The 26,564-nt window shown below is 45.7% G+C and overlaps 9 protein-coding genes across 9 annotated transcripts; 5 read left to right on the forward strand and 4 right to left on the reverse strand.

Moving 5' to 3' along the window:
* Positions 1–22: 22 nt before the first annotated feature.
* Positions 23–1,951, forward strand: PCOAH_00030240 (Uncharacterized protein; the record flags this gene model as incomplete). The annotated part of the gene is made up of 5 exons (XM_020059825.1): positions 23–60; positions 226–303; positions 411–522; positions 682–1,735; positions 1,863–1,951. 5 exons carry the CDS (start codon positions 23–25, stop codon positions 1,949–1,951), a joined length of 1,371 nt encoding a protein of 456 aa, XP_019915397.1.
* A 67-nt stretch (positions 1,952–2,018) lies between these two features.
* Positions 2,019–2,859, reverse strand: PCOAH_00030250 (Uncharacterized protein; the record flags this gene model as incomplete). The annotated part of the gene is made up of 2 exons (XM_020059826.1): positions 2,019–2,162; positions 2,281–2,859. The coding sequence occupies 2 exons, from the start codon at positions 2,857–2,859 to the stop codon at positions 2,019–2,021; spliced, it is 723 nt and encodes a 240-aa protein (XP_019915289.1).
* A 975-nt stretch (positions 2,860–3,834) lies between these two features.
* PCOAH_00030260 (Rab1 protein) lies at positions 3,835–4,458 on the forward strand (the record flags this gene model as incomplete). The annotated part of the gene is made up of 1 exon (XM_020059827.1): positions 3,835–4,458. The coding sequence occupies one exon, from the start codon at positions 3,835–3,837 to the stop codon at positions 4,456–4,458; it is 624 nt and encodes a 207-aa protein (XP_019915192.1).
* An 846-nt stretch (positions 4,459–5,304) lies between these two features.
* Positions 5,305–7,657, reverse strand: PCOAH_00030270 (Uncharacterized protein; the record flags this gene model as incomplete). The annotated part of the gene is made up of 2 exons (XM_020059828.1): positions 5,305–6,859; positions 7,050–7,657. The coding sequence occupies 2 exons, from the start codon at positions 7,655–7,657 to the stop codon at positions 5,305–5,307; spliced, it is 2,163 nt and encodes a 720-aa protein (XP_019915445.1).
* A 2,523-nt stretch (positions 7,658–10,180) lies between these two features.
* Positions 10,181–12,951, forward strand: PCOAH_00030280 (the record flags this gene model as incomplete). Its single annotated transcript, XM_020059829.1, has 2 exons — positions 10,181–12,045; positions 12,246–12,951. 2 exons carry the CDS (start codon positions 10,181–10,183, stop codon positions 12,949–12,951), a joined length of 2,571 nt encoding a protein of 856 aa, XP_019915344.1.
* Positions 12,952–13,510: 559 nt separating this feature from the next.
* PCOAH_00030290 (Uncharacterized protein) lies at positions 13,511–14,039 on the reverse strand (the record flags this gene model as incomplete). The annotated part of the gene is made up of 2 exons (XM_020059830.1): positions 13,511–13,798; positions 13,956–14,039. 2 exons carry the CDS (start codon positions 14,037–14,039, stop codon positions 13,511–13,513), a joined length of 372 nt encoding a protein of 123 aa, XP_019915243.1.
* A 1,201-nt stretch (positions 14,040–15,240) lies between these two features.
* PCOAH_00030300 (GTP-binding protein) lies at positions 15,241–17,251 on the forward strand (the record flags this gene model as incomplete). The annotated part of the gene is made up of 6 exons (XM_020059831.1): positions 15,241–15,283; positions 15,489–15,580; positions 15,968–16,066; positions 16,185–16,277; positions 16,545–16,820; positions 17,006–17,251. 6 exons carry the CDS (start codon positions 15,241–15,243, stop codon positions 17,249–17,251), a joined length of 849 nt encoding a protein of 282 aa, XP_019915314.1.
* Positions 17,252–18,217: 966 nt separating this feature from the next.
* On the forward strand, positions 18,218–18,955 carry PCOAH_00030310 (nucleoside phosphorylase; the record flags this gene model as incomplete). The annotated part of the gene is made up of 1 exon (XM_020059832.1): positions 18,218–18,955. The coding sequence occupies one exon, from the start codon at positions 18,218–18,220 to the stop codon at positions 18,953–18,955; it is 738 nt and encodes a 245-aa protein (XP_019915206.1).
* Positions 18,956–19,656: 701 nt separating this feature from the next.
* On the reverse strand, positions 19,657–26,491 carry PCOAH_00030320 (Uncharacterized protein; the record flags this gene model as incomplete). The annotated part of the gene is made up of 4 exons (XM_020059833.1): positions 19,657–19,698; positions 19,827–19,905; positions 20,035–25,298; positions 25,394–26,491. The coding sequence occupies 4 exons, from the start codon at positions 26,489–26,491 to the stop codon at positions 19,657–19,659; spliced, it is 6,483 nt and encodes a 2,160-aa protein (XP_019915393.1).
* Positions 26,492–26,564: the final 73 nt, after the last annotated feature.

Consider the following 26,564-nt stretch of genomic DNA (forward strand, 5'->3'; position numbering starts at 1 on the left):
AGACCATCCGGGGAAACGCAAAATGTCTGTGCACTTCCGTGAGTTGTTTCCATCGAACAAGTACTGACAAGCCATCTCTGCCAGACCTGTCTGCATGTGCAATGTGCACACAGCAGTTTTGTCTACCACCCCTTTGGTTCAATGCACGTAAATGCGTGTCCAGCCCAGCTGGTAGACCCTCCACGATGTTGTCCCGCTTCCACTACGACGTTCCCCCCCCCTCAGGGTGATAAAGTTCCGAACCGACTTTCGTAACACAATCTACGATTTGTTCCTGCATAGAAAATGGGAGCTCACCACGCAGTAAGGGAGTGCCGCTTTACCAACAACGCCGCTTCGTGTAGCTCTTCTCTTCCCCCCCAAGGGCAACTGCATTATATATCTGTCCACTTTGCCTTCCCCCCCAACAGCGAAACCGACTGGAACATGTGCTGGTCGGAGAAGGACTGGATAAACGAGGTGTACGACACGCTATCCCTGAGGAACAATCAATACGTCAACCATTTTAGGAACTACTACGAGGTGGGGCGTCTACTACATGCGTTGTTGCAACTAGCTAGTTTAAGTGTCCACTCCATGATCGTAGTAGGCCTGTGTGTCGTGTGTTACTGCATTGTTTCACGTAATACCATCATTTGGCGCAATCACCCTATTGTTTTCCTTTTCACGCCTCCGTTGCAGCTAACCCGGAAGGACCTGCTGGCGAAAAACATGAAGAGGCTGAAGAAGCAAAATGAGAAGGTGAAAAATGAGGAAGAGCTAAAACTGATAGACATAACCCCCGTAACGTTCGTCCTTCCACTTGAATACAAATTGTTCCTCGAGGAATACAAGCGACGGGGCAACCGCACGTGGATTATGAAGCCGATTGGGAAGTCCCAGGGCAAGGGGATCTTCCTGTTCAACAAAATATCCCAGATAAAGAGTTGGAGCGTCGGTAGGGGGAAAGACGTGGACCGAAACAAAGCATTCGAAGTGGGAAGATCACCCGATCGGGGAAAAGACCCTCACAGAAGCAAAGTTGCCGAAGTGGATAAGCCAACAGAAGCAGACAAAGAAGCAGACCGAGGAGACCGCCCAGAGCAGTACATCGTGCAGGAGTATATCCCGAACCCGCTCCTCATCGGTGGCAAGAAGTTTGATATCCGCCTCTACGTGCTGATCGTGTCCTACTCCCCCCTGACCATATACCTCTACAGGAGTGGCTTCGCTAGATTTTCACACACTTATTTTAAAAACGAAAAAAACAACATGACCGATATTACGATGCACTTAACGAATGTGTCTATACAAAAAAATGCAGAAGGGTATGATGACACCGTGGGAGGTAAATGGTTCGTGAGAGAGTTATTTCTCTACCTGATTAGTCGATATGGAAGTGACCGAATCGGCACGTTAATCAGGGACATAGAAAACTGCATAATTCAGTCGTTTCTAGCGGTTCACAAAATTATAATAAATGACAGACACTGCTTTGAGCTGTACGGATTCGATATCCTCATCGATAGCAATTTAAAGCCATGGCTCATCGAGGTGAACTCCTCTCCTTCTCTCTCGGCCAACACGAAGGAAGATTACACACTTAAGTTTAACATGCTGGATGAGCTGATGAGTTTAATTAACTTAGAGGGGTACAACTTACCGGAGACGGACCGAGTTGGGGACTTCGACTGCATCTACCGGAAGGGCAGTCGTGTTGTCCCGTCTCAGCCGTATAACTTTTCTTCCCACTTGGGTAGGTGACCATAAAAGGAATAAACACGCAGAAGTAGTATCAGTAGAAGCAGTTGTAGTAGGCGTCGTGGTGACACCTCTGGCATATGAGCGTCTTTTTATCGACGCCCACTTTTCCTCCCTTTTAGGGGCACAGCTCTCCGGAACGGAGCATCTAAAACAAATGGCAAAGGATATCAAACGGGGCATGGACAACGAAAAAAGTGCAACCACATGAAACAAAAAAAGTATAGACGTATAGATGTGTCATCCTGTTGGTGTGATACTGTGTCACAGGGAGCAGGTTATTCCATCGGGTCCTTCTTTACGCTGAGGCCATGCAGACGCCGGTCGAGGCTTCTGTGGTATTCCTTGGATAACCTTTTCAAGTTGTTATTCTCGGCCAGGTCCTTCGCGAAGAAGAGGGTTTTCTCCTTCAGCAGGCGCATCTGCAAACGGTGGGGGAACAGACAAGGGTGTATACACGTTTGCACGTGTGTCTCTAACTGGGCCTATGCCTACGTGTATTCACGTCATGCTTCGATGCGTTGATGCGCCCAGACTAACCTTTCTCGATATGTCCCTCCGTAGGGTGTATGGGATAAGAGGAGAAGCATTCTTCCCCGGGGAGGACCCCTCGTTTTTTGGAATGAGAACCGAGTTGGTCCTTCCCCAGTAGAAATCATACAGACTAAAACCGATAAAGCATCCAGGGAGAACAGACCCCCCTAGGGCTAACACCTTGAATGCTTTGTACCTACTCCTGAGTGAGTCGGGACGAGTTATTTGATAGTGCAGGTCGGCATACTTATGGATAAGCAACTGGTTAATGCACTTAATGCTTTTAAAAGCCCACAGGGTCGTTAACAAAATGGACAAGTGGATTAACTTGGGTTCGTAGAACAACGTCAGAGAGGAGTAGAATCTTTTTCCTAAGTCGATAAATGGGGAAACGTACTTCTGCAGGGGTGGTTTCTTCGCTTCGGTGGGGGCACCCCTTCTGGAAGGAGCATCCACCAAGGTCTCCTCCACATGGTCATCATTTTTAGTAGCTATTCCAAACCTTTGCTTGTACTCCTCTTGTATGCTCCTGTTAAACTGGTCATTCTCCAGTTGTTCTTTTAAGTAAAAATGTCCTCTCTCCATTTTTTACGTTGCGGAGGTTTCTGCGTGATGGGGTCGGGTCCACATGGGTACATACGTTCGCCTTGCATTTGTTTCTTCATTTGCTTGCCCTTCCATGGGGCATCCCCCTAACTACTTCACAACGTGTAGCATCACCTATCCCCTTCGGCGACGCAGAGTTAAGCTTTCCCTTACGAGGGGGTAATTGTACTTGGTACCTATCCTATTTGGTGTAAATGGGGGCTACCCCTTTTTATCTTCCCAATTGGGTTGACAGGCTTCTTGTAGAGTAGGGGTTTTGCCTACTTGGGTGACTTCATAAAAGGGAGGTCACGTCGTGTGAGAGTGGTCAAATGGATAAGCGGACGAAAAAGGGAAGGAACCCCTGAGCATTTTCCACAATCCCAGTTGGGCACAAAAATATAACATGTTATTTTTGCAGAGTGACATGCGAATGGTGCGCAACTTCGCGTGCAGGTATTTCCTTCATCGCTCCATTGCATTGTACTTTTTTTTTTTTTTTTTTTTTTTTTTACATGAACCGTTCAGGCAAAATTGCGCCTTGTTCAGTCTTTCTCAAACCGGCTTCGGCGCAATTTTGCCTGAACGGTTCATGTAAAAAAAAAAAAAAAAAAAAAAAACACACAAGGGTGAAGTAGTAAAAGGGAAGCAACACCAAGTGTAGCATACTCGTTCAACGCGCGCATTATACCAACAGCGTGCACGTTTTTTTTTGTCGCTTAAGCTAGTCATCCTGCTCCACTTTTCACCAAAGGAAGAACCCCTGCCGTGATTATTTGCAACGTTGAGGCTCGACGAAGAAGCGCTCATCGGCGGAAGGATGTGTTACGCAAACCACTCAGTTGTGTTAGCGGTAAAACGGTGAAGTGGCCAGGGGAGGACGAGCATACGTGCACATAACGTGGGTATATACTCCCCCCCTGGTACGCCGTGCCATTTTCAATCAAGCAGTTACCCCCCCAAAAGAGGAACAAGATGAACGAGCACAGGTCACGGGACTACGACTACCTGTATAAGATAATTCTCATTGGAGACAGTGGGGTGGGGAAGTCATGTATCCTGTTACGCTTTTCAGATGACCACTTCACAGAAAGCTACATAACCACGATCGGAGTGGACTTCCGTTTTAGGAGAATAAAAGTGGGAGATAAAATGGTAAAGCTACAAATATGGGACACAGCGGGACAGGAGCGTTTCAGGACCATCACGTCAGCTTATTATAGAGGAGCCGATGGAATAATAATAATTTACGACACGACCGATAGGAACTCCTTCCTTCACATAAAGGAATGGATAAACGAAATAAACAAATACACAACTGAGGAGACGTGCAAACTGCTCGTTGGAAATAAGTCAGACTGCAAAGACGAAATGGAGATCACCACCACGGAAGGAGAAAACAAAGCGAAGGAGTTAGGTATTCCTTTTATAGAAACGTCTGCCAAAGACGCTACGAATGTTGAGTTGGCTTTTACGATGATAACTGAGGAGCTGATTAAAAAGAAAAAGAAGAAGAACGTCTCCTCACTGGGGGTGCAGCAATCCAAGGTGAAGTTGTCTGGCGAGGACCACAGCCCGGGCGCGCTCTGCTCCTGTTGAGGGGGCAACATGGTGAACCAGATGCGTGCCGAACGGAGTCGTATCTACCCCGCTGCGTGAGGTGGCACACTGCCCCCCCGGTCGACGTGCACCCACCAAATTTGCTACTGTTATTTCTAGGGAGACACTCCAACTGACCAGTCGACCCCGTTTGTGAAAGTCCGCACGGGCGATGAGCAACCACTCTTAGTTTAATAGTAAATCCCCCCCATTGATGAAGTTAATTTTTTTTTTTTTTTTTTTTTCCCTTTTAAATGTGTTCGCTGCGCCTTCTGTGCGCCCCCATAAGCATATAAAAATAAGTCTACCAAGGAAAGAGAAGTGCCCTTGCACGGCAGAGTGCTACATGCAAATAGTTGCACATATTGTTGTGTAGGCCTAGGCGTGCACACGTATAGTGTATTTTTTTTTTTTTTTTTTTGTAAACGCGGATCGGGAGCATAGCTATTGTTTTCCCCGTTAAAACTTATTTGTGAATGCGAAGTTGGTTCCCATTCGGTGGGTGATGAATTTACAGGGGAGATCTCCCCTTAGGATTAATTAGCCACCTCGGCAAATCCACACGGTGATATTTTCCACAAGCCAGCAAACCTGCTCGGCAAAGCTCAGTGGTGGAAGCTCGCCCGTTCGATTGTCCGTTCATCTTACGTGGTGATTAAATTGCTATGGAGGCGAAATTACGGGCGTCCCGCGAAGTTGCCTCTCGCGTGTGTGTTGGGACCTGTTCTGGGTGACACGAAAAAGTGGCGTGTAAGTACACTTTCCATGTGTGTAGAAAAAAAAAAAAAAATTTTTACGGCGTGGATTGCGCGTGAGGCAATTCCCCCTTGGTCGGCACACCTCAGGTTAGGCGAAGCTGAAGGTGACTTCATAAGCCCTATTATTCGCGTAGCACTTGCAGAGGAAGGAGTTGTTATACTTGGATGGGTTGCTATTGTAGAGGTCGATAAACTGAGGCGTCAAGACGAGAATGGACTCCTCGAAGACTTCGTCCCCTGGGGTGGGCATGTGGACGTAGGTTTTCGGATATATGGTGAGGAAGCCCTTGCTGTCTTTTAGGTGATCCCGAATGAAAACTTTTTTCTTTTTATCGTAAATTTCGTTGAAGCAGGTGTTCTTGTTTTTCTTGTTAACGGGGCAGATGAGACCCAGGGTGATTTGCGTAGTTGCTTGTTCAGTTGCCACCCCCATGTTAACAGTGACGGTAACTTTATTCCCCCTAACCTTTACCTTATCGCAGTTACTGTCAACCCCGGCATATGCACAGACTTTAGTTTTCCTAGAAAAGTCCACCCCCAAGATTTGTTCTTGTACCCCCCCTGCATGGAAAGTCACACTTTTGTTCTGCGTTTTCTGTGACCCATTGTTACTAAGGAAAAGCATCTGTGTAGAAGACTGGGCGGGAATAAAAGAAGGAAGCTTAAAAATGTAGTAGAAGTCGTCTACCTTAATGTATCTAGTGTTAGGAGGGAAAGAAACGGTTCTGATCAGGTTTTGAGAGCGTGCATCTGGTAGTTTAAAGTATATAATATTGTTTGGGTAGAGGTTTACAACAGATTGGTTCACATCTGTGTTGTCTAAAATGAAATTTCTCTTAAAGTTAATGTTTAGAGAGAGGTAGAAGTCTTCTCCTAGGTAGCATTGCAGGGTCATATCTTTTAGAAAATATTTTTCTATATCCTTTTTGATGAATAAAGTGTAGAGGGAAAAGTTGCTGTACTCATAGACGCTATCTATTTTGTGCACTATATTTACGGGTTCTAACATGTTGTCGTATTTCAGGTAGAAGCATTTTCGTATGTCTTGTCTGACTCCGTTGTATATGCTGACGGTGAAGAATCGGTCCTCCCCTTCGACGGTTAAGTCGTCGTAGTTTACATCACAGTAGTAATTGTTGCCTCGTTTCACAAATCCTGCATTCATGTAGTCCCTTTTTATATACATGAGGGTGCAGTTCTTGACTGTCCCCGTGTGGGACAACACATACGTGTAGGTTTCCTTCTCATTAGCATAGTTATAGATCAACCTCTTACTGTCCAGTTGGAACAGCTTTCCTCGGTGGTACTCTGTTCCAATACTTTTTGGCACTTCCAACGGCATCAAGTAGGTGTTATTATACATGTAGTATAATGTGCACGGAGGAACCTTCCCGTCAGACAAGGGGGAAATGTAGTAACCCCTAAGTTTGGCAATGTCCCAAAGGTAACTTTGTTCCCTCACCAGGTTAACGTCTTGGCACTCAAAGTCGTGATCCTTCTTGTAGTAGCACTTAAAGTACTTTGTGAGGGATACCTTGGAGGCCAGATACTGGAAGCCGATTTCGTTTCCGCTGATCTTCGGCACGAGACTTTCATACGTCGTGTGCTTGTCCATGTTGGGGTGGTAGAAGTGGAGCCTCTTCCTGGGAAAAACACAACGTGGTTGCAAATGAGAGGGGGGGAACAAGTAACGTGGAACAAGTAACGTGGATCAAGTAACGGTGGAACAAGTAACGGTGGAACAAGTAACGGTGGAATGAGTAACGTGGATCAAGTAACGGTTAAGTGTGGCACAGTCTACGCAGCACTGGCTACCGTCTGGTTGCTGCTTACCCCCAGGTGAATCCCCCATCGGAGCTGGCATGGCAGATGACGAGCAACCCTACATTCGGTCTGGAGTTACGCTTATTGTTGACGCCGCAAATTAGGAAGTGACCCACGCCGAAGAGGTCGAAGGAGTTCAGTGCGTAGTCACTGAAGGAGGACGGTTCGAACATGCGCAAATCTATTTGTATCTTGTCTGTTTGCAACGTCTTTAAATCGTTAGTGATGCTTCTGAAACATTCGTATGGTTGGTTTGAGAGACTTTTGTTGAAGCAGAAGACGACGACTAGCTGTTCGTCATTTGTGAAACTGTAGAAATATCTGAGCAGCTTTGACGTATAACTATCGAGGACTTTGCTTTGCAGGTTCCACTTCTTGTCTTCCCCGTAGGAGCTAATCAGGATGTTGTATTTATTCACTACACCGGAGGGTACCTTGTCCAGACATACCTGCACAACTTCCCCTTTGAAATGAACAAAGTGCTCCAGATAGCACTGCTTCATATTGGTGTCCTTGGATATTAGCTCATTTTCCACGTTAAAGTAAAATGCACGTGCCCCCCTGCACGCTATGCACACCCATAGGAGGAGGCCGACCAGCGAACCCAGAGCAGCCATTTTGCTAACGGGGCACCTATACTATATATATATATATATATATTGTGCAGTTGTGTGTGTAACTGTAACTGCTTTTTTTTGTGACTACGATTGCATGCAGTTGTATACACGTGGGTGATTGTACCTCTTGGCTGCCACTACGCGTGCACCGTCAACGGGTCAGCAGGGCGTGTCATTATTTTTTTTGTCCCCCTCTTTCGCTCCGATCCGTTCCTTACACACTCCTTCCTTCCCAATCGAGGTCGTTCCGCAGGGATACCACCTTAGTTGGAAAAAAGAAAATGTTCTTCGCGAGAAGAAAGAAAAGGAAACCCCTATCGAAGGATAGAATACGCGAATGAACGGCAGAGAAGCGCAAGTCGTGCGTGCTCTTTCGTGGAGGGACCATATTCCTATGCGTCTTTCAAAAAAAAAAAAAAAATAAATAAAATAAATTAATAAAAGGAAACAAAACGAAACGGAGTAGGCCGTACCTTTCGATGTCGTGAGCACACAGGCAGACCCCAACTCAACGCGCAAACCATGTGAAGATCGGCAATTTAGGTAAACCTCACTCAGATAGACCAGGTGAAACAAAAAAAGCTCACCTGTGTATGCATATCCCGGTTGGTTGGCTTTGGAAGGGTAACTCGACAGGTGTATATACAGGGCAGCAACACGTAACGGATGGGTGGATGGGGTTAAAAAAGGCTCTACAGGGGAACACATTCCCACAGGGAAAATTTACTTTTACAGGATACACCCCATTGTATGTACTCCTCTGTGGATGTGGAGCTGCTGTAATTAAAGGTCCGCTTGAAGGTGGTCAACCTTTTTTGCCCTTCACCTGACCATCCCCCATTTTACCTGACAAGTCAGGTGATTTTTTTCCTCATCAACCCAACTCGGTGCATACCAAACAAACGATGACAAAGCTAACGTTGAAGGACATACTTACACACGTATATAAAAAAAAAAAAGTGGGGCATTTGTCACACTGTTGACCAGACAAAGTGTGCCTCCGTTTGGATGCATCCATTTCGCCACTTCTTTTTAATGCTAGCTGGGTGGGGCAACTCAAACGAGCTGTTATGCGTCCACATCCATTCCCCATTTATGAGAAGTGAAATGCGGGCGGCTCCTCCTACCTTCCATCACATGTAGGGTTGTTATAATGTTCTCACGGTGGACCTCTTCAAGGGGGTGTCTAATTTGTAGTCTTCCCTAACGGAAGGGGCTCTTCCTTCATGACACTTGGCAGATCGGCCCTCTCCCCGGGTGTGTCCATTTTGTCCACCTCTATTGTATCGGTTGACTAGGTTACCCTGATTGCCTCACTTAGCCGAACTGCGCAAAGGTCCAGGGGCGGCATTATATGAGCGTTCCTTCCCATGATCATAGTAGACCTTCCACCTGTGTGGGGTCCGTTCCCGGATGGTCCCATGGTTACTATGACCACCTCTTCACTGCTTACATAGCAACACGCTACGTTGCAGCGTTCCCTTCTTTTTGTTGTGAAAAAAAAAAAAAAAAGAAAATTATCCTGTGATCTCTCACATTGTGTAGTCAATTGGGTAGTGTGTTGGGATGGATTAGGACGCCGGTTAGCGTTCTATAAGATTAGCAAAGCTTGGCGACCTTCGTTCGGGCGGTTGAGGAGCAAACAGAGGTGAATTTGCAAAGCTGTGAAGTCGTGCCTCACTTCGACTGCTTTCCCTTCCATTCGCCGCATTTTTTTTTTTTTGCTCTCTTTTTGCCCCCTCCAGTTGTTCGCCCTATTTTCTGTTCACCGAATTTCTTGTTCACCCGAGTTGCTCCGTGGAATGTGCACAATGAGGTGTCATACTCCCTGGGGGATCCTGATAAAAACGGAACAAGTTGAATGGGGAAAAAGGTCGCCCCAAACGATTCACACATTTTTTTTTTTTCCTGTTGCGATAATTACTGGTTCAGTATGGAAGGGCAATTTTGCCAACTTTATTTCCTCTGACCTGTTCACCTTTTCCTTCACCCTCCTTCCTGTTCCTGTGCATACTTGCTTACTATTATTTTATTTTATTTTATTTTATTTTATTTTATTTTTTTCTTTTAAATTGATACCTACCGCGTGTGTTTGAAATGAGAAAGGGAATAATCCCCAAGCTGGTGTGCAAGTGTAAGAACGCTCTTTTCAAATTGGTTAGCAAAAAGGGAGCCACACGAAAGGCATACAAACGGAGAGAAGGGTGGCTCTCACGATGATGAGCCTACTGTCTGCACATTTTTAACAGAACAATATTTCCCCTTGTCAGGAAGCACCTTTACCCCCTTTCCTTTTGTGTGTGGTTGCTCTCACGTGTGAGGAGGAGTTTTCTTCCCGTTGTATGATAGCATCTGTGAGGCACAACCAAGTGGTGTACCAGTTAACTAGAGGATTTGTTAACCACAGGAGTGAGCCCGTGCATGTGCAGGCACTAGGGGAAGTTTACCCTGTGAGATAAAAGTGAAGGAACTTTTTGGTGAAAGCAGCGCTATCTGACCATCCTACACGGAAGGGAAAACAAAATGAACCAACCAGGGGGGATTATGAACGACCAAGGGAAGGGAACCCTGCTGGTCAGTGAACGGAACAAAGAACCAAACGTGCACAGTGAAGGATGTCCAACTGACCCCCATGGTGAAACGCACCAAAAGAAACAACCCCTCCAACAAGAAGTGCCAACAGGTAATATAACAATCACGGAAGAGAAAGAAAAAAAAAAAACAGAAGATGTGCTGAAGAACCGAACAAGTGACGTCGACGAAGGAAAGACGAACACAGAGAATGCAAAAATGAATCGACCTGAGCGACCAGACAGCAAAAGTGCAAATCTGGATGAAGAGGCCTTCGTGAAGAAAGCGCCAAGTGATGACCCGCTATGGATAGCCGGAGAAGGACCTGCGTCTAAAATGGACACGAACAAGGAGGAAACATCAAATGGGGAGGAAAGGTCAAAGCCAGAAAAACTAACCAAACTGATGCAAGAAACGGGGGGCAAAAAGGGAGAAGTGACAGGTAGGAGTGACCCAGTTAGTGGCAAGGATGCCTCCCTAGGAAGTAAAAATGGCTCGACGTGCACCCCAAACGGGTTAACGCAAAGCCGCGGTGGCCCCCCAAACAGCTCAGTAGGCTTCTCGCCCAATTCTGCTCCAAGATCGACATCAAAATGGGCCCCAAAATTGACCTCAAAATTGGCACAAAAATCTGCACCCAAATCAACACTGCATTATGCACCAACCGTCGCGCCGCACCTCCGGCAAAGTGGCCCCGCGAGCACCCTCTCGTTGAACCGCGGAAAGTGCGCCTCACTAAAGAAGGTGCCCCCATGGACTCTCCACGGATGCAGAAGCAAAACGAGTTTACCATCTGTGCATCTGAGGGGGAGTGAAGACAAACGGAAAAGGAACCCATATGAAACATCGCGAGAGAAAAAAATGACAATTTTGGTGAAGAGGGTACGGTGCTTGACCTCCTTTGAAAGCGGGACTGAAAGCAGTGGAGGGGCAGATGCCGCCAACCCGAGGGGTTCTACCGGTGACGATGGAGGAGGTGCAGTAGTAGGACCGAAGTGTAGCATCAAAGGGGAAGGAACAGATGCTACCAATGCAACATCTAACCTTCCGAACCCAGTGAATGAGAAGAAGGACACTCTACTCCTGTTGCTAACGAGGGACTTCCGCGTGAACGACAACTGGTCACTGACATACGCATATGAGATGGCCAAAAAGAAGGGGTTCGCCCTCATCGCCTGCACATGTCTAAACAGGAAAGAAAAAGTAACGAACCGATTTATTCACACAAAGTTGAAGGTTCTAAAGAATTTAGAGCATGCACTGAAGCAAGTGAACATCCCCTTCTACCTCTTACCTCTCTACATGATAGATGAGTTTAGTGAATTCATAAAAACGCATCAAGTAAAAGTAATCACGTGTGATCTGCATGTGTTGAATGAGGAGAAGGCATTCATTAAGTCGCTGTCTCATTTGTGTAACAAGAGGAAGGTTAAAATGTTCCAAGTAGATTCACACAATATTGTCCCCATGTGGGTCACCTCCAAAGTAGAGGAATGCTCAGTGAGGACAATCAAGCCAAAGATACAGGCTCTCCTACCAACCTTCCTAACTGAATACGTATCGATAGAACCTTTTGAGCAGAATTTAAAATTCCCGGACCCGTTTGACATAGACGAGGTGATGAGCAAACTCAGCGTGTCCAACACTTGTGCGGAGGTTCCCAATTTTGTCCTCACGGAAAAAAAGGCACAGGAATTGCTCAGCGATTTTTGTAGGAAGGTGTTGGATAAGTACAACGTGAAGAGGAACGACCCCAACAGCGACGCCGGCAGTGTGTTGCTGCCGTATGTTAACTTGGGGGTCATATCTGCCCAGAGGTACGGAAAACAAAACGGGCACGGGTGCAACGTGGAAACGGCGCGGAAGCGGCGTGGAAGCAGCGTGGAGTGCCCAGCAAGTGGACTGTACGATCTGCTGCGCTGGTGCCGTGTAGCCCATTCGATTGCTTGTTTTACAAGCAGATTTGTCACCCGTTTTATGTTTTACGTTTCATGTTTTACGTTTTTCCCCCCTGTAGGTGCGTCCTGGAGGTGCACAAACACGCGTACAGCAACCCGTCCATAAATGCAGTAAGCGGAAAAGAATCCTTCAGCGACGATTTTATCATGCGCAAAGAATTGGCCGACAATTACTGCTACTATAACAAAAATTATGACAACTTCGAAGGTGGAAAAGACTGGGCAAAGGAAAGTTTGAAAAAACACGACGCAGATAAGAGGGAGTATTTGTACGACTATGAAGACTTCAGGAGTGCCAAGACGCATAGTGACATGTGGAATTGTTGCCAACTACAACTTACCAATGAAGGAATAATGCATGAATTTTTAAAAGTTTACTGGGCGAAAAAAATTCTGAACTGGTCAGCTAATTCGCAGACTGCGTTAAAATACGCCTTGCAGTTAAATAACGAATTGTCGATTGATGGGAAGACGCCCAGTGGGTACGTTTCCATCATGTGGTCTATCATGGGAGTCCATGACCAAAGTTGGAACGAGAAAAACATCTTTGGGAGAGTTCGATTTATAAACAGTAACGGATGTAAACGCAATTTCGACCTGAACATGTTCATGTCAAAATATCCCAAGGGAAAGGAAAACGCTTCCATTGTGAAGAAAATTCCCACCATTACTTTTGCCAGTTATTTGAAGAAGCGGAAAAATGGACCGACCACTCCACTTGAGGAACCCACACGGAAGATTCGCAGCAAGGGGCCCGTCAGCTGATAAGCAGGCATTGCGCTGGTCAGTACGCTGAATGCTACATGTTTAAAAAAAAAAAAGGCGTAAAATTAAGTCAGTCAATCATGCTCACACCTGAACAATCCTTGCAACGTTGCACATATGACAGCACGCTGCTACATTTAACGCGCAACAATTTTCCAAACGTAGTAGGATTCAACCGATCAACGAATAAAAAACAAATTGGTGATAACTGCTCGGCAAACTACAACTTAACCACAAATTCCTACACGGATTTAATTAAAAAAAAAAAAGTTGGGGGGGGCATACACGCCCGGGGATTACACACATGTAGTAAGTGTGCATGTGTGTGTACATATCTGCGGAGGGGACACAAAAAAAAAAAAAAAAAAAAAAGAAAAACTGCTCGAATGGTGAAAAAATGGGACAAAGAGGGGGAAGAAACAAAGCGACAACGATATCGATAATGATAGCGATAAGATAGTAAACTTGGGGGGGGGAAAAAAATGGAATGCCAAAAAGGTGTGCAAACTGGCATTATAAACGCACGCACGGCTGCGCATGTGCACAAACCCACGCACGATCACTGCTGCTTCAAACTCTGCAGCAACACGTCCCTGGCAATTTCTGCCTTCTTCTGAATGTAGGCAGAGCCATTATACGGCCCGCTCTTCTCATTCAACTTGCTCAGTATCATGTGTCTGTTGTGAATCTCCTCCCGCAGGGCATTCAATTCCTCTCTTGTTAAATTTTTGCAAATTTTGCTCTTATCCACGTTCAGGATATTCAGCGCCTCCTCCACGTTCATGCACGTGCTGTACTTTTCCTTGATAAAGTGCGTATTCTTGTTTTTTATAATTTCCTTGTACGCCTGTAGGGGGGTTATAAATGGCAACAAGGGAAATAACTTAAGCGGGGAAAATTCAATCGCCGAGTGCACACATGCACGGTGTGACAAATGTGCAATGTATGCCCACATGGTTGAGTGAGCTAGGGAGTCCCCTCCCCCGCAATGGCGTCTGTCCTACCTGTATGAAGGCCTTGCCCAAAGCAGTCGACGTTATGATCAGGAACTGAAAAACGAACTGGCTAAGGGGCCTAAAGGGTAACATTTTTAAACACCCCCGTTATTAAAAAAATAAATAAAAGGAAATGGTTCAACCTGGGAGGAAAAAATGGGCAAACTGGGCAAACGGGGCAAAGGAAGCAAATATCGTCAGACGATGTGTGCGTTCCCCCTATCCCACTATGAAAAAAGAAAAACTCAAATGTATCCTCTTAAAGTTGTTGCAACTGCACGCATTTTCCATCATTAGAAACGTTTGTACTGAGGAGAAAAGTCTGACAACACGGGGGGCCCTATAAAATGGGTATCTGCTCAGTTCAAATTGCACGATCTATATATATACGTGCAGGGATCTACGTGTCGGATATTTCAGTTTATTTATTTCCCGTGGGTCTTTTTTTGTTTCTCTTCAGCTCCAAAATGGGTGAGCTGCTTGCAGCGCGTTTGGGATCACGGATGAGTGTTCTCCTGCCCTTTTTTCTTCACTACGTTTTCTCCCTTTTTCGATGATTTTTTAAATTGGCGGATCTGTTTGCGTGGTTCCAAGCAGCTAGCCAATTTGAAGTAAACCAATTTATAGTGCGAAACCAACTTAGCAACTCGCTTCAACGTGCCACCCTCGAGCGTTCCCTCAATATGGTGTTTTACGCGTCCCCTGGACATTCACCTTGGCTTCATTTTCCCAGCCCTCTCGCACGACTTCGCGTTGTTATCCTATAACTGTATCGGTAACTATCTCTACTCGTTTGCACGGTTGCTGCCTGCTTGGCTGATAGCTTATCCAATAACTGTATGCTCTCTCCCAAATTTACAAACTTCAACCAAGTGGACCTGCAATGTTTTTTATTTAACTCCTTTAAAGCGGAAAAACGCCATGTTACCATTTTTACGGAAAGGTAATTCTTTTTTTTTTTTTTTTTTTTGTATGAACGGCAAGGTAAAAAAAGGAAAAAAAAAAAAAAAAAAATCCACGCCGTTTTGTGCTGTAAATATAGCGTGAAACCGCTTGGTCAAATTTTAACTGCATACATGTAATTTTATTAGTATTTTTTTTTTTTTTTTTTTTTTTTTCGGAGTTGCCAACAATGTGTTGTAGGTTTCTTTTGCTCCTTTTTTAAGTGCCCGTGCCGCGCTTTCTGTTGTCATTGCTCCACTTGTGCGTGAGTCTTGCGGGATTGGTATGGCCTTTTTTTTTTTCCACCACGTGAGCATATTTCCCCTACCGATGGAACACCGACGTTGTTAAAATGATAAGGACGGCTGCGCGATCCCTCTTCAAGGAAGACGCACGTAGGTGGAAATGAGTTCAAATGGGTGGAATTGCGTAGAAGCGCATTTGTGTAAACTCCTACGCGTAGGAGGCTGAGCGAAAAATGCGGAGGCATTTATGCACATAGTGAGGCATACACATATCAGTGCGAGCTTTCATAGTTCCTTGCATGTTGTGTCCTTCCTCCTCTACATCCTTGACTGTTCACCGTTTTCCCCTGGACAGCACCAGGAACACCGTACTTGGCAAAGCCATTCCTTAATATCAACTTTTTAAACGAGGAAGAGCTTCCCTTTTGGCTGACCGATGAGAAACATGTACGTGCGTGCGGATACCAACGAGCACATCCAAGTGCGGCCGCATGATGGCGTGGAAATTTTGCTTGTCCAAATGGGGAGAGCATAGAACAGCTTAATTTATCCCATTTTTTACATAAGATGTGCCTAAATGGTGTCTTACGAAAGTGTGCTTAAACCTGATGTGTGATGTGCGCGAATGGCGATTTCTTTTTCGTTTTCCCTTTTCTTTTTTTTCGCAAAAAAATGCAATCTGTGGCGCATCGAACTTGCCCCCATGGTCACCACGTGACAAGTTGCACTCGGAAAAAGCGACCCATAGAGAACGTCTTCGCCGCAGTGGTAGCAACCCGCACCTGAACGAACAAATCACAGTTAGCCACTTGACCCAATTCCCCCCCAATGCAGATTAAAAAGTGCAACTCGATTTTCAACTCGAAAATTATTGCCTACCCAGTTTATGTAGCCCAAACAATTCATAAGTATAAGCCGTCAGCCATCCCGCAGGTAGCCAAAAAGGGAAAAAAAAAAAAAAGAAAAAAAAAAAAAAAAAACTCATCACCATGCACAAACTAACCTCGCGGCAAAAGGACCCCTTTTCCCCCTTTGAATTTCCAAACTGCAGATAGCCATATTCGGACGGTCCAACGTCGGCAAATCGAGTTTAATCAACGCCCTGCTGAACAATAGGGAAGTCGCGCAGGCCTCAAAGACGCCGGTAATTTTACACCAAAAAAAAAACATGCAAAGTGGGGGTGCACATTTTATTCACCCGTCACAGGCATATGCAAAACTCACCCGTTGATGTTGAACTGAATAGAACCATCCTTCCTCTCCACCAGGAGTATCCTCCCCATCTATGCGTCCCAGCTGCTCCCAAGCGGACGTAAACATTTGTGATGAAGATGTGTTGGAGTATGCACCCCCTTTTTTTTTTTTTTTTTTTTTTTTTATGTGTGCAAATCCCCCATTTTCCTCCACGCAGGGGCGTACCCGGCATTTGTTCATTTTCAACCTTCTAAATCACCTCTCCATCGTGGACTTACCTGGCTATGGGTTCGCCAAGGTTTCTAAGGACATGCGTGACAACTGGTCCATCCTTATCGAGGAGTATTTGAAGAGGGCGGTCAACTTGAAGCGCGCTTTATGCTTGATCGAATGCACAGAGTTTTTCACTCCACATGATTTTGTCCTACTGGACATGCTAATAACGAAGGGGGTGCCTTTCCAAATTGTCGTCACCAAGGTGGATAGGCTTAAGGTATGTCAAGTGAAAAGGGAGTAGTAATATAACTCTGCTTGCCTTTTCTCACCTTTTCAGCGCTTCCACCCATCGGCGACGTTTGAATGTTTTTTCGTATAAGTATACACACTTCCTATATGTAACTGTAAAAACGTGCTTTCACCTTATACCATTCCAACCATTCCATCCTTACAACTGAACAGGCACACGAGCTGCACAAGCTCATGTTTAAAGTCCTCTCCGTGATTGACGATTACAGGAAGAAAGTCAAATGCTTTAACGAGCGCACGCACAAGCAGGGGTTAAGTATCCAAAAGGAGACGACCCCCTACGACATGAAAATAAATAGCTACTTATTTAATGTATCCAGTTTGAAGAATTTTGGCGTTCAGCAGCTGAGGGCCCACTTGGGGTTAATAGCAACTGACAACCTGCTCATGAGGAAGTGACCGTGAGGGGGAAGCACCTTCATGGGGGGACATATACCATAGTTCGCTGAAGATGGTTTAATGGGATCATTTTTCCTACTCGGGGAGAGGCACCTCTGCGGATATGCGTGTTATGTGACAACGAGGAATATAGCCATGGTGCATTGTGCATTATGCACCGGGGGCTTAGCATACCATTTTTTTTTTTTTTTTTGAGAAACGACGCCGCGTCGAAATGTATGCCCCCTTTTTACCAGCCTTAACCACTTTGAGCATATGTAACAAAGCAGCACACTTATTTGTGCATACCTATTTTGCATTTTTTTTTTTTTTTTTTTTAAAAAACTCAACTTTGTGGTTTATGTTTGGATCGGCACAACGTCGCCGTGAGTGCAGTTGATGGGGACGATGTAGCACTTCTCGTGTGTGTGGGGAGTGCTCCTTTTTTTGTGGATGTCGGGTGGAGGCACTTGTATGTATATGCCCCCTTTGACAACCGACTCCCCCGGTGCAGCTGCTGTTAGTGGGATGGTGCCGACGATATTTTGCAATTTTGGTGAGGTGCGTTTTTCACCGCGGTGGTAAGTAGCACAAAATTGGTGGCTTCTTTTTTTTTTCGAGCACACTTTCGCCAAGCATTATTTTGTGAAGCATTTTACCGAGAATTTTTTGAATCACATTTTATTACAATTCTCTTTTTACTTCACTTGAAACATTTTTCTTTTCTTTTTTGCAACAACACTCTCATTAAGAATCTCTCTCTATACGTTTGTCGTTTGGCTTTCATTTTCACAATTGACGTGAGCCCCACCGGAGTAACACCACACAAGTGCAAAAGTGAACCTGCAAAAACTGTAAAGCTAAAAAGCTGTTCATCTATAAACCTGCAAACCGGCAAACCTGCCTACCGACGGAGTTCCCCCCCGTTACTGCGAATAGCCACCCCTTCGAAGAAAATTTTTTTTTTCTGACCAATTAGCCCACACAATGAAGGAAGAAATGCAAAGGCATATTAAGCTGACCCCATCACAGACGACCCCCGTTGTGCTGGTCGTAGGGGACCCAGGTCGAGTGGACAAGGTGAAGATGTTATGTGACTCGTATGTAGATTTGGCATATAACAGAGAATACAAAAGTGTTGAATGTACATACAAAGGGCAGAAGTTCCTCTGTGTGAGTCACGGAGTGGGTTCAGCAGGATGTGCCATCTGTTTTGAGGAGCTGATGAATAACGGAGCAAAGGTAATCATTCGTGCTGGTTCCTGTGGTTCTCTCCAACCAGGTCTAATGAAGAGAGGAGATATTTGTATATGTAATGCAGCCGTAAGGGAGGACAGAGTATCTCACCTTATGATCTACTCCGATTTCCCAGCTGTGGCCGATTTTGAAGTTTACGACACGTTAAATAAAGTTGCCCAAGAATTGAAGGTCCCCGTTTTTAACGGAATTAGTTTATCCTCTGACATGTACTACCCACACAAGATCATACCCACAAGACTGGAGGATTATTCAAAGGCTAATGTTGCTGTTGTCGAAATGGAAGTAGCCACGTTAATGGTTATGGGTACTCTACGAAAGGTAAAAACAGGCGGCATTTTCATCGTCGATGGATGCCCATTGAAGTGGGACGAAGGGGACTTTGACAACAACCTCCATCCAGAGAGACTTGAAAGTATGATCAAGGTATCTTTGGAGACCTGTGCCCGCTTGGCGAAGAAGTACTAAACGGGTAAGTGCGTCAATCGAAGTATATCAGTGGATGCGTGTGTAGGGGGATTCATTTTTACGCACGTCCGTTTGCGCGAAGGTGAAGCATTCCTGAGAGGAAGTTGCTTTTTGCCAGTATGTGTGATATTTCTCCTTCAATAGAAACGTGTTTTATTTTTTATTTATTTTTTTCCTTTCATATGTTAAAACGTACGAATTGTAAAGGGGTATCGTTGACGATCCTTTTGCATATCTCCCTGCAGAGCATCGCTGCAGTGCCCTTTTTTTTTTTTTTTTTTTTTTTTTTCATGCTTCACACACGCGTAAACACAGGTACGTAGCAACATAGGAACATGTGTTCTGTGCGCCTGCCCTCACCGATCAGTTTTCCCAACTGACCATCCACAACACATTCAACCAAAGTGACATTTCTCGCTCGTCCTACGGGTCTACGTTTTTGCAACTCATTTAAGTGGTCAAACGGGGGAAAAGCTTAACGACAGGGCGTCAATGCGTGTTGCGCAAGGTGGCTAGTTATCGTTGAAAAAAAAAAAAAAAAAAAAAGGAAAACTGATATGCCATGCGGGGGGAAGGAGACCCCCCAAATGGTCTACGAATAAACTACGAATGGTTTGCGTGCCACGGTGCACATGCTGTTGCGGCTCCCATATGGAAAAGGTTGGCTTGTCCTCTTCAGATCACCTTGCGCGTGAGGAGGATTACCGTTCGTTCAAGGAACTCAGCTCGATTAGGAGTTCCCCCTGCGAAATGGGAAAAAAGATGCATGGCATAAATACGCATCTCATGCATCCGTGGGAATGAACGCGTGGTTGTTGCGGTGGCTGCTCCTCTACGATGGGGAAGGAGTCACCCGTGCAGTTGGCATTACTATCGTTATGTGGTCCAGGAGGTTGGCCCTTTTGAGGAATAATTCGTGAAGCACTTGGGCGGAGTAAAAGGGGAGTTGCCTGAAGGGGGGAAATGTATATGCATGTGTATACACGTTTGGGTGTAATCGTGATATAGCCCATTGGGGCGGGTCAAAAAGGGTAGGTGTGCATCCGTCTCAGTAGCTGCATCGTAGTAGTTCCTCATACCGTAACATGTCATCGAAGAGGACGTTTTTGATCGAGAAGGAGTCGGTTTTCCTGTGGAGGTTAAGTCTGACCGACTGGGTGAAAACATCAGGGGTCAAATCCGCGTGTGTATTGACAGCCAAGTGGGGAAAGAGGGACGTCCTAACCAATTTGTAAGTTTCCCTCAGGAAGGTAAACGATTTGCTTCCAACCGGGTGAAACAAATGCATAGATCCGTCGTTCGAAATGGACAGAGCAGAGTTGGACCTCCGATCTGGATGCACAGCATTCACAAATTTAAGTATTCTTCTACAAAAATTGAAAAAATTAAAAATGTATAAAGTATCCACAGATTGGTAATTCCTGAACGAAAAGATGAGAACGTTGTTGTAGACATCCATGGCGAGGATACACATGGAAGAGTCCAAAACGATGTATTGACAACAGAGGACATTTAAATTTGCGCTAAAAAAAGGCTTCGCTATAGGGATGATACTTCTACTATCGTACTGTTGCTCATATTTATACATGTCTATGAATATACCTCTATACAGATCTGCTATGATGAAAAAATTTTTTACGACTTTTACATCACTGATGTAGAAATTGTTGTCCAGGAAGGCACCTTTGGTAAAGTCGTTTTGATTCACCTCATGAATAAAAAGCTTCGAGTTCATGCAGTGCAGGATGTTGCAGTGTACGTTTGGGTCGACATGTCTGCTTTTTCGGTTCGTCCTTCCCGTTGTTATAATCCTATTACCGTGGGGATAGGGCACTTCCCCCTCTGCTGGTGAGAGTAATTCCCCGTACTTACCATAATGGTTCGTGTCACCCCCATTACTGAGGATGACGCTTTGGAGGGCACTATCCAACCCCCCATTTGGGAAACCCTCGCTGTGCATGTAGAACGGGTGGATCTGCGTCACTGAGCTGTTATACGTCTTTTTCATGTATAGGGATAGCTTTCCTTTTTTGCTCTTCCCAATGGGGGGGTATTCGCCCTCTTCATTTCCTTCCGTTGTTGCTTCTCCTTCCCTGGTAGGATTTTCCCTGTTGGGATTCTCCCCGATGGGATCCTCCCCCACCCGCACGAACACGCCGCTTAAGTCAAACACGTAGATGTTCCCCTGCGTTTCGACCCTCTCACCAATATTTAAGCTGGTGCTCACGTAAATGTACTCCTTTCCGTGGAGACACCCGAAGGAAACACAGTGCACTTCCTCACTGTGCTCAAAGGTGTAGTATCCATAGATTCGTTTTTTATTACACTCGTGTAGGAGGAGTAACTTACTAAACTTTGCATTCGTTTTCGCAGAGCAAATCAGTTTGTTGTTCTTCCTGATCATCTGCTCGTCTTTCTTTGTCGTTACGTCCTCCCCGTTTTCGTTGTCGTTTCCGCAGAGGAACCCCTTCAGCTTGTGCGTGTACTGGTTGTTAATGCTGTCCTGCAAGTGCACATTTGGCACGCACTGCACTTCTTCCTCCCCTGCATATGCAACGTTATTTCGCAATTCGTCTTTTTGCAAATTTAGTCTCCTTTTTTGTAGCTTCTTCAGGCAGTGGTATTCCTCATATTTCATTCGGACCACGGCACAGATGATCTTTCCGCGGGTGGTGCTGTGCAAGGGTGGGTCCGTTTCGGTGGGTTCGCCCTGTTGGTTAGGTGCAACTGGGTGATTGTCTTGCTCCGTGTCTTCCGTTGGTTTGTTCGCCCCCTTTTTTTGGTGTCGTTTCCCCCTCTTCAGAAAGTACTCAAACTGCGAAACGGCAATCTTACAAACGTACGGGTAGGACAAAAAGAGCTTCGAGACGAAGTCGTCGTTGAAGGAGAGTTTATTCGGAGGGGGTCTTCTCACAAGGAACACCTCCTTCTGTACTTGTACCTTGTCGACGTTGCTGTGGTGGCAGATCACCTCCAAAGGGGGAGAAGCCCCACTTAGCGTCTGCGCAACGTCACGGTTTAACTGTGATTCGCGCTGAAGGAGGTCATTTAGGCCAGGTCGTTCCGAACCTGCTGCACATACTTTTTCTTCTTCCCCAATTGTAACGATGCGAAGGCCCGTTGGTTCAACCCTGAGGAACGCATTACCGTCAATTTTTACCATACCCTTGGGTTGTCCCTCCGGTGCGATTTCGCCCTCCCCACCGCAGCGGTGAACAAATAGCTTCCCCCTACAATTGGACAATAGTAAAGGGGGGAAGGATGCGTTGTACGAACGGACCTTCTGATAAAGCTGCTCTTGCTGATTGCCAGTCACGTGACTTAAGTCCACCTTGGAGATGTCCACATGGGGATAACCTACTATGCAATTGGATAGTTTTTTTTTCTTCTTCTTTTTCTCCTTCATTTGAAGTCCTACTCTGTCCTCTTTAGTCCTTCCCTTGTTTTTCCCATCAATGTGGAGGAAGAAACCGTTGTTCATCTCTTCCTTATCACGCGAAATGGTGACAACTTGTGCGTTTCCACCATTGGGGTCCTTCACAAAATGAACGTTACTGAGTAGGGGTTGTGTATACCTGTGTGTGACCACCTGGAACTTCAATCTGATTACGTTTCTCACCTCGCGAACGCTTTTGTAGATCAGGATGGGTCTCCCCGTTAGGAAAACGATTAAGACGTAGTTGGGGCCTAGTGGGAAGAGGAGCACATTTATTACCTCCTCCAGTTTATACGTGTCGAGGAGGAGTTCCCCGGGGGGCACCTCTCCCTCCTCTGTTTTTATTTTCTCGCGTTTGTGACGTTTGTAACGTTTGTGACGTTTGTAGCGTTTCGCGTTGTACAGATACTTGGGCACATCTAACAAAGCGTTGCTAATAAAAAGGGTGCGTCTCTTCTCCAGGTGGAAAATACGCAGGGTGCAGTTGGAGTCATCCAGAAAAGCGAGAAGACTCTGGGTTCTCCTCTTCACCGTGGAAATACAGCGGACGTTGTCCAACTGGGTGTAGAAGGAGATAATTTCTCCTACGTTTGAGTCACCCATCCTTTTTACAACTTCGCAAAACAGGTCTGGCGTTTGGGTCAGAAAAATGGAAAGCAGGTCTTGCTCCTTTATGTTGGTGCAATTCCAGGGGGAAGGTTCTCCCTCCATGACGGTAGTTGCAAACTGGAGGAGGTTAATTTCCTGTTCCCCACTGTCCACATCTAGACAACGTAACAGACACATGTTAAGTAACGACGTGACTTCACCCACCCGCAGCAACAGGTCTGTCACTGCGTCTATGTGGAAGGTGTACACAGAGCAGCTACCACTTTCGTGTCGAAGAATTAAAAACTTCCTCACCAGCTTGCACTCCACCACGGCGTCCTCCAAACAGATGTTGCGAAGCACCATGCACGTGTTGGCGTAAAGAGACACGTTGATCTGTTTCTGGCAAACCTGCACTAGTAAAGACTTAAACCTTAACAGAGCTATGCAATTCCCTTCCATACTTAAGTGAGTATTTTTTTCTCTCTCCATGAGGAAAAACTGCACGTACTTTTCTTTTAATTCAGCTTCGATGTGACTGCTGATCCTTTCATCCGATTCGTCTACTCGGCCAACGGAATGGTCCGCCCCACGGTTGGAACCCCCCTCCTCCAGGTATCTTTTCACATCCCTATTGCTGTAATGAACAAACGGGTAGGATCTAAAAAAGGCAAGAAAGGCGTTCGCCTTGGCGGTGCCCGTTGGAGGGAACTCCACGTGGTCGAATGGTTGCCCCTGCAGACTGTCTCCCCTTAGCGTATATATAACTTTGGCCCGATGATTGCAAAGTAGGGATCCCCTTGGGTTGTCCCCCACGTCAGACGAGTGCAACCCATTACTTGTTGGTTCATCCACTGGTAGTTCCTTGTTCCCATTCGAAGGAGTCATTTTTGTGATTGTCCCCTTTTTCTGTCTCCATGCGTTAAGGTTGTCTACGCATAGGAGGAGGCTCCTCCTTATCAGTCCATTGTCTTCACCCTCCTCGGGTTTCCATTCTTCTAGGTTAATCATAACATACTGACGGATGCTGTTCCTTCTTCCTCCCTCACTGGCACACACACTCTTTACACAGATTCCTCCGAAGGACACATTTAAGAGAGTTGTAAAAGGAACTTTGAAGAAAATTTTCTGAATGCTGCTAAATTTTTTATTCCCTATAAGGGCGAAGTAGCCGCTGTTGTTGATTAGGTTGGGTTCCTCATTCGATTTAACCAAATCTGTCAGCATCCCTTTGGAGCATATTTTATCCACTATGGTTATTACTTCTTTTTTTGGGGGGTTATTTCCTTGGGGGAGGTGGGTTCCCATTTTTTTTTCCCGCTTTTTTTTCTTCCTTCTCTTAAGGATGAAAAGGGAAGGTACGTACTCGACCCCCCCTTGGGCATTTATCAAGGAATAATTTCCTTCCAAAATTTTTATTTTTTTTTTATATTTTTGAAATAGGAAGTCGTACTTGCTGTGGTTGAGTCCTTTCGTGTGTTCGTTCACCGTTGGGTTTTTGTTCAGGTAGGTTAGGAGGTCCATTAGGAAGTTGTCATTCGGTCGTTCCTTCTTGGCCCCTCGTGGTGGGTTTCCACGATTGGTTAGAACGGGGGAAGGCGCAATTAGGGGATCTTCATTTGTAGACAGAACGTCCATATCGGGTGGCACGTCCCTGATATGGGATCCCTCATCACACTTCTTCCTCTTCATTGCATGTGCAGGGGGAGCTGCCTTTCTCTTCCTCGAGGATCCTCTGATGGGTTCACCCCTGGTGGGTCTTCCCCGCCTTTTCCTCACGAGCAAATCCACGTCGGCTCTACCACAGAGCCCATTGTAGCAGCACACAAAGTGGACTCTCCCTCCAAAGAAATAAACAGAGAACTTAGCTAAATCATACTTGAACGTGTGAACCTTCCTCCATTTTATCAGATTCACCAAATTGTTATGATCCCTTGATAGGGTCCCTTCCAGGACACACCTCCTGGTCAGTATAAAAAGCTTCCCCTTCTTGTAACACATGTTGCTACTACTCTGTTTGAAGCGCACATTAAAATCTGTGCAATCACAGAACAGAGTTTCCTTCCTTTGCGAGTGAAGAACCCCATTGGTGTAACCACTTTTTTTAAAAATATAAATTACCTTTTGGTTTTTTTTCATGTTTAGTAGGTAGATATAATCCTGGCAGAGACATATTAGGAGCTCCTTCACCCGCAGGAGGTCTACAGTACCGTTTGGGAACCCCTTGATCAGCTTGTTCGCGTCAAACTTGTGATCCTCCTGCCGTAGGATTAGCATCTTCAGGCTCAGTTCTTCCAGTGTGGCGTGTCCCACGTTGACCTGCAGGGGTGGGCACAAATAAGGTATAGTGATAGGGTATAGTGACAAGGTGGAATGGTGAGTAGCACAGTTACAGACGCGCCGTGAAGACTTACCGGCTCATTCTGCAGCAACACGTGGATATTCCCGCCATGGAAAAAAATCTTTTTAATAAAAATAAAATGCCGATAGAGGTCCTGCAGGTTAACTTTCATAACGTTAAACAGGTAGAGGCCCTTCCCAAAGTAGATCGTCTTCATCTCTCCAGCACAAGTCGGGTCCAAACCATTTTTCCTCCGTCTCCTCGATGAGTAGAAAAGGAAGTAAATCGTTTTGAAGTCACTCGAGAAGGAAACAACGAATTCGCAAAAATTCAAACTTCGCTTCCTCCTTTTGGCTTGTCCATTTTGGCCAATTCGGAGGGTCTGCTTATAAGTATCCCCAATGTTGATGTCCTCTGGAACGGGTCGATCTAGCCAAAAAGGGTCTTCCATGTCGTCACTTCTTCCCCTCTCACCGTAAGGGTTAAAATATGTTTCGTCGTTAATACCGTTTTGTGAGTTGAGTTCCGATTTGGTGGGCTTTCCAACCGGAGCTGCCTTCCTCCTTCGACCTGTTCCTTTTCCCTTTCGCTTTTTCGTGGGCACTACTTGCTGGGGGAGTTCCCCTCCTTGGCGTAATCCTGGAATACACCCTTTCATCCGTTTGGAGGACAATTTGAATTTCCTCCTCCTGGTGATGCCCATGACGGATTTCCTTCCGCCGATGCGGATTCTCCTCCCCGCGGCGCTGCCTCCCCCCTTATCATACTTGTGCACATAATTAACAGAAACCGGTAATGAGTAAAAAAGCGACTGAAAGTTTACCTTCTTTATAAAGCTGTGTTTTAAAACAACCACAAGGGTATTCAAATGACGGTTGAATCGGTAGAGGACGAAATGCATCCCCTTATATACAAGCAAAACACCACTAATTCTTTCCTTGTTTTTTCGCAGAAAGACATTCTTTAATATTAGGAGCTTCACAACTGGTGCGTTTAGCTTTGTCTCGTATATAAGGTGATTTTTTTTTCTCTCCTTTTGGTAGGTATATATGCTTAGGTTTTTATTTTTCACTAGGACAAATTCTAGGCTCTTTTCGTGCAGCAGGTTGCCGCACTCGCAGTGGTCCACCTCGCTGGGGCTTCGCAGTTGGTGCACTTGCAGGTTAATCATGGTGCTTCTGGGGGGGCAACGCGGTGCAATCAGATGCGGTGCGGTTATATGCGGTGTGCAGGGCTAAGCTGCT

Source organism: Plasmodium coatneyi, chromosome 10 (assembly GCF_001680005.1).
Source record: "Plasmodium coatneyi strain Hackeri chromosome 10, complete sequence".
Taxonomy (NCBI): Eukaryota; Apicomplexa; class Aconoidasida; order Haemosporida; family Plasmodiidae; genus Plasmodium; species Plasmodium coatneyi.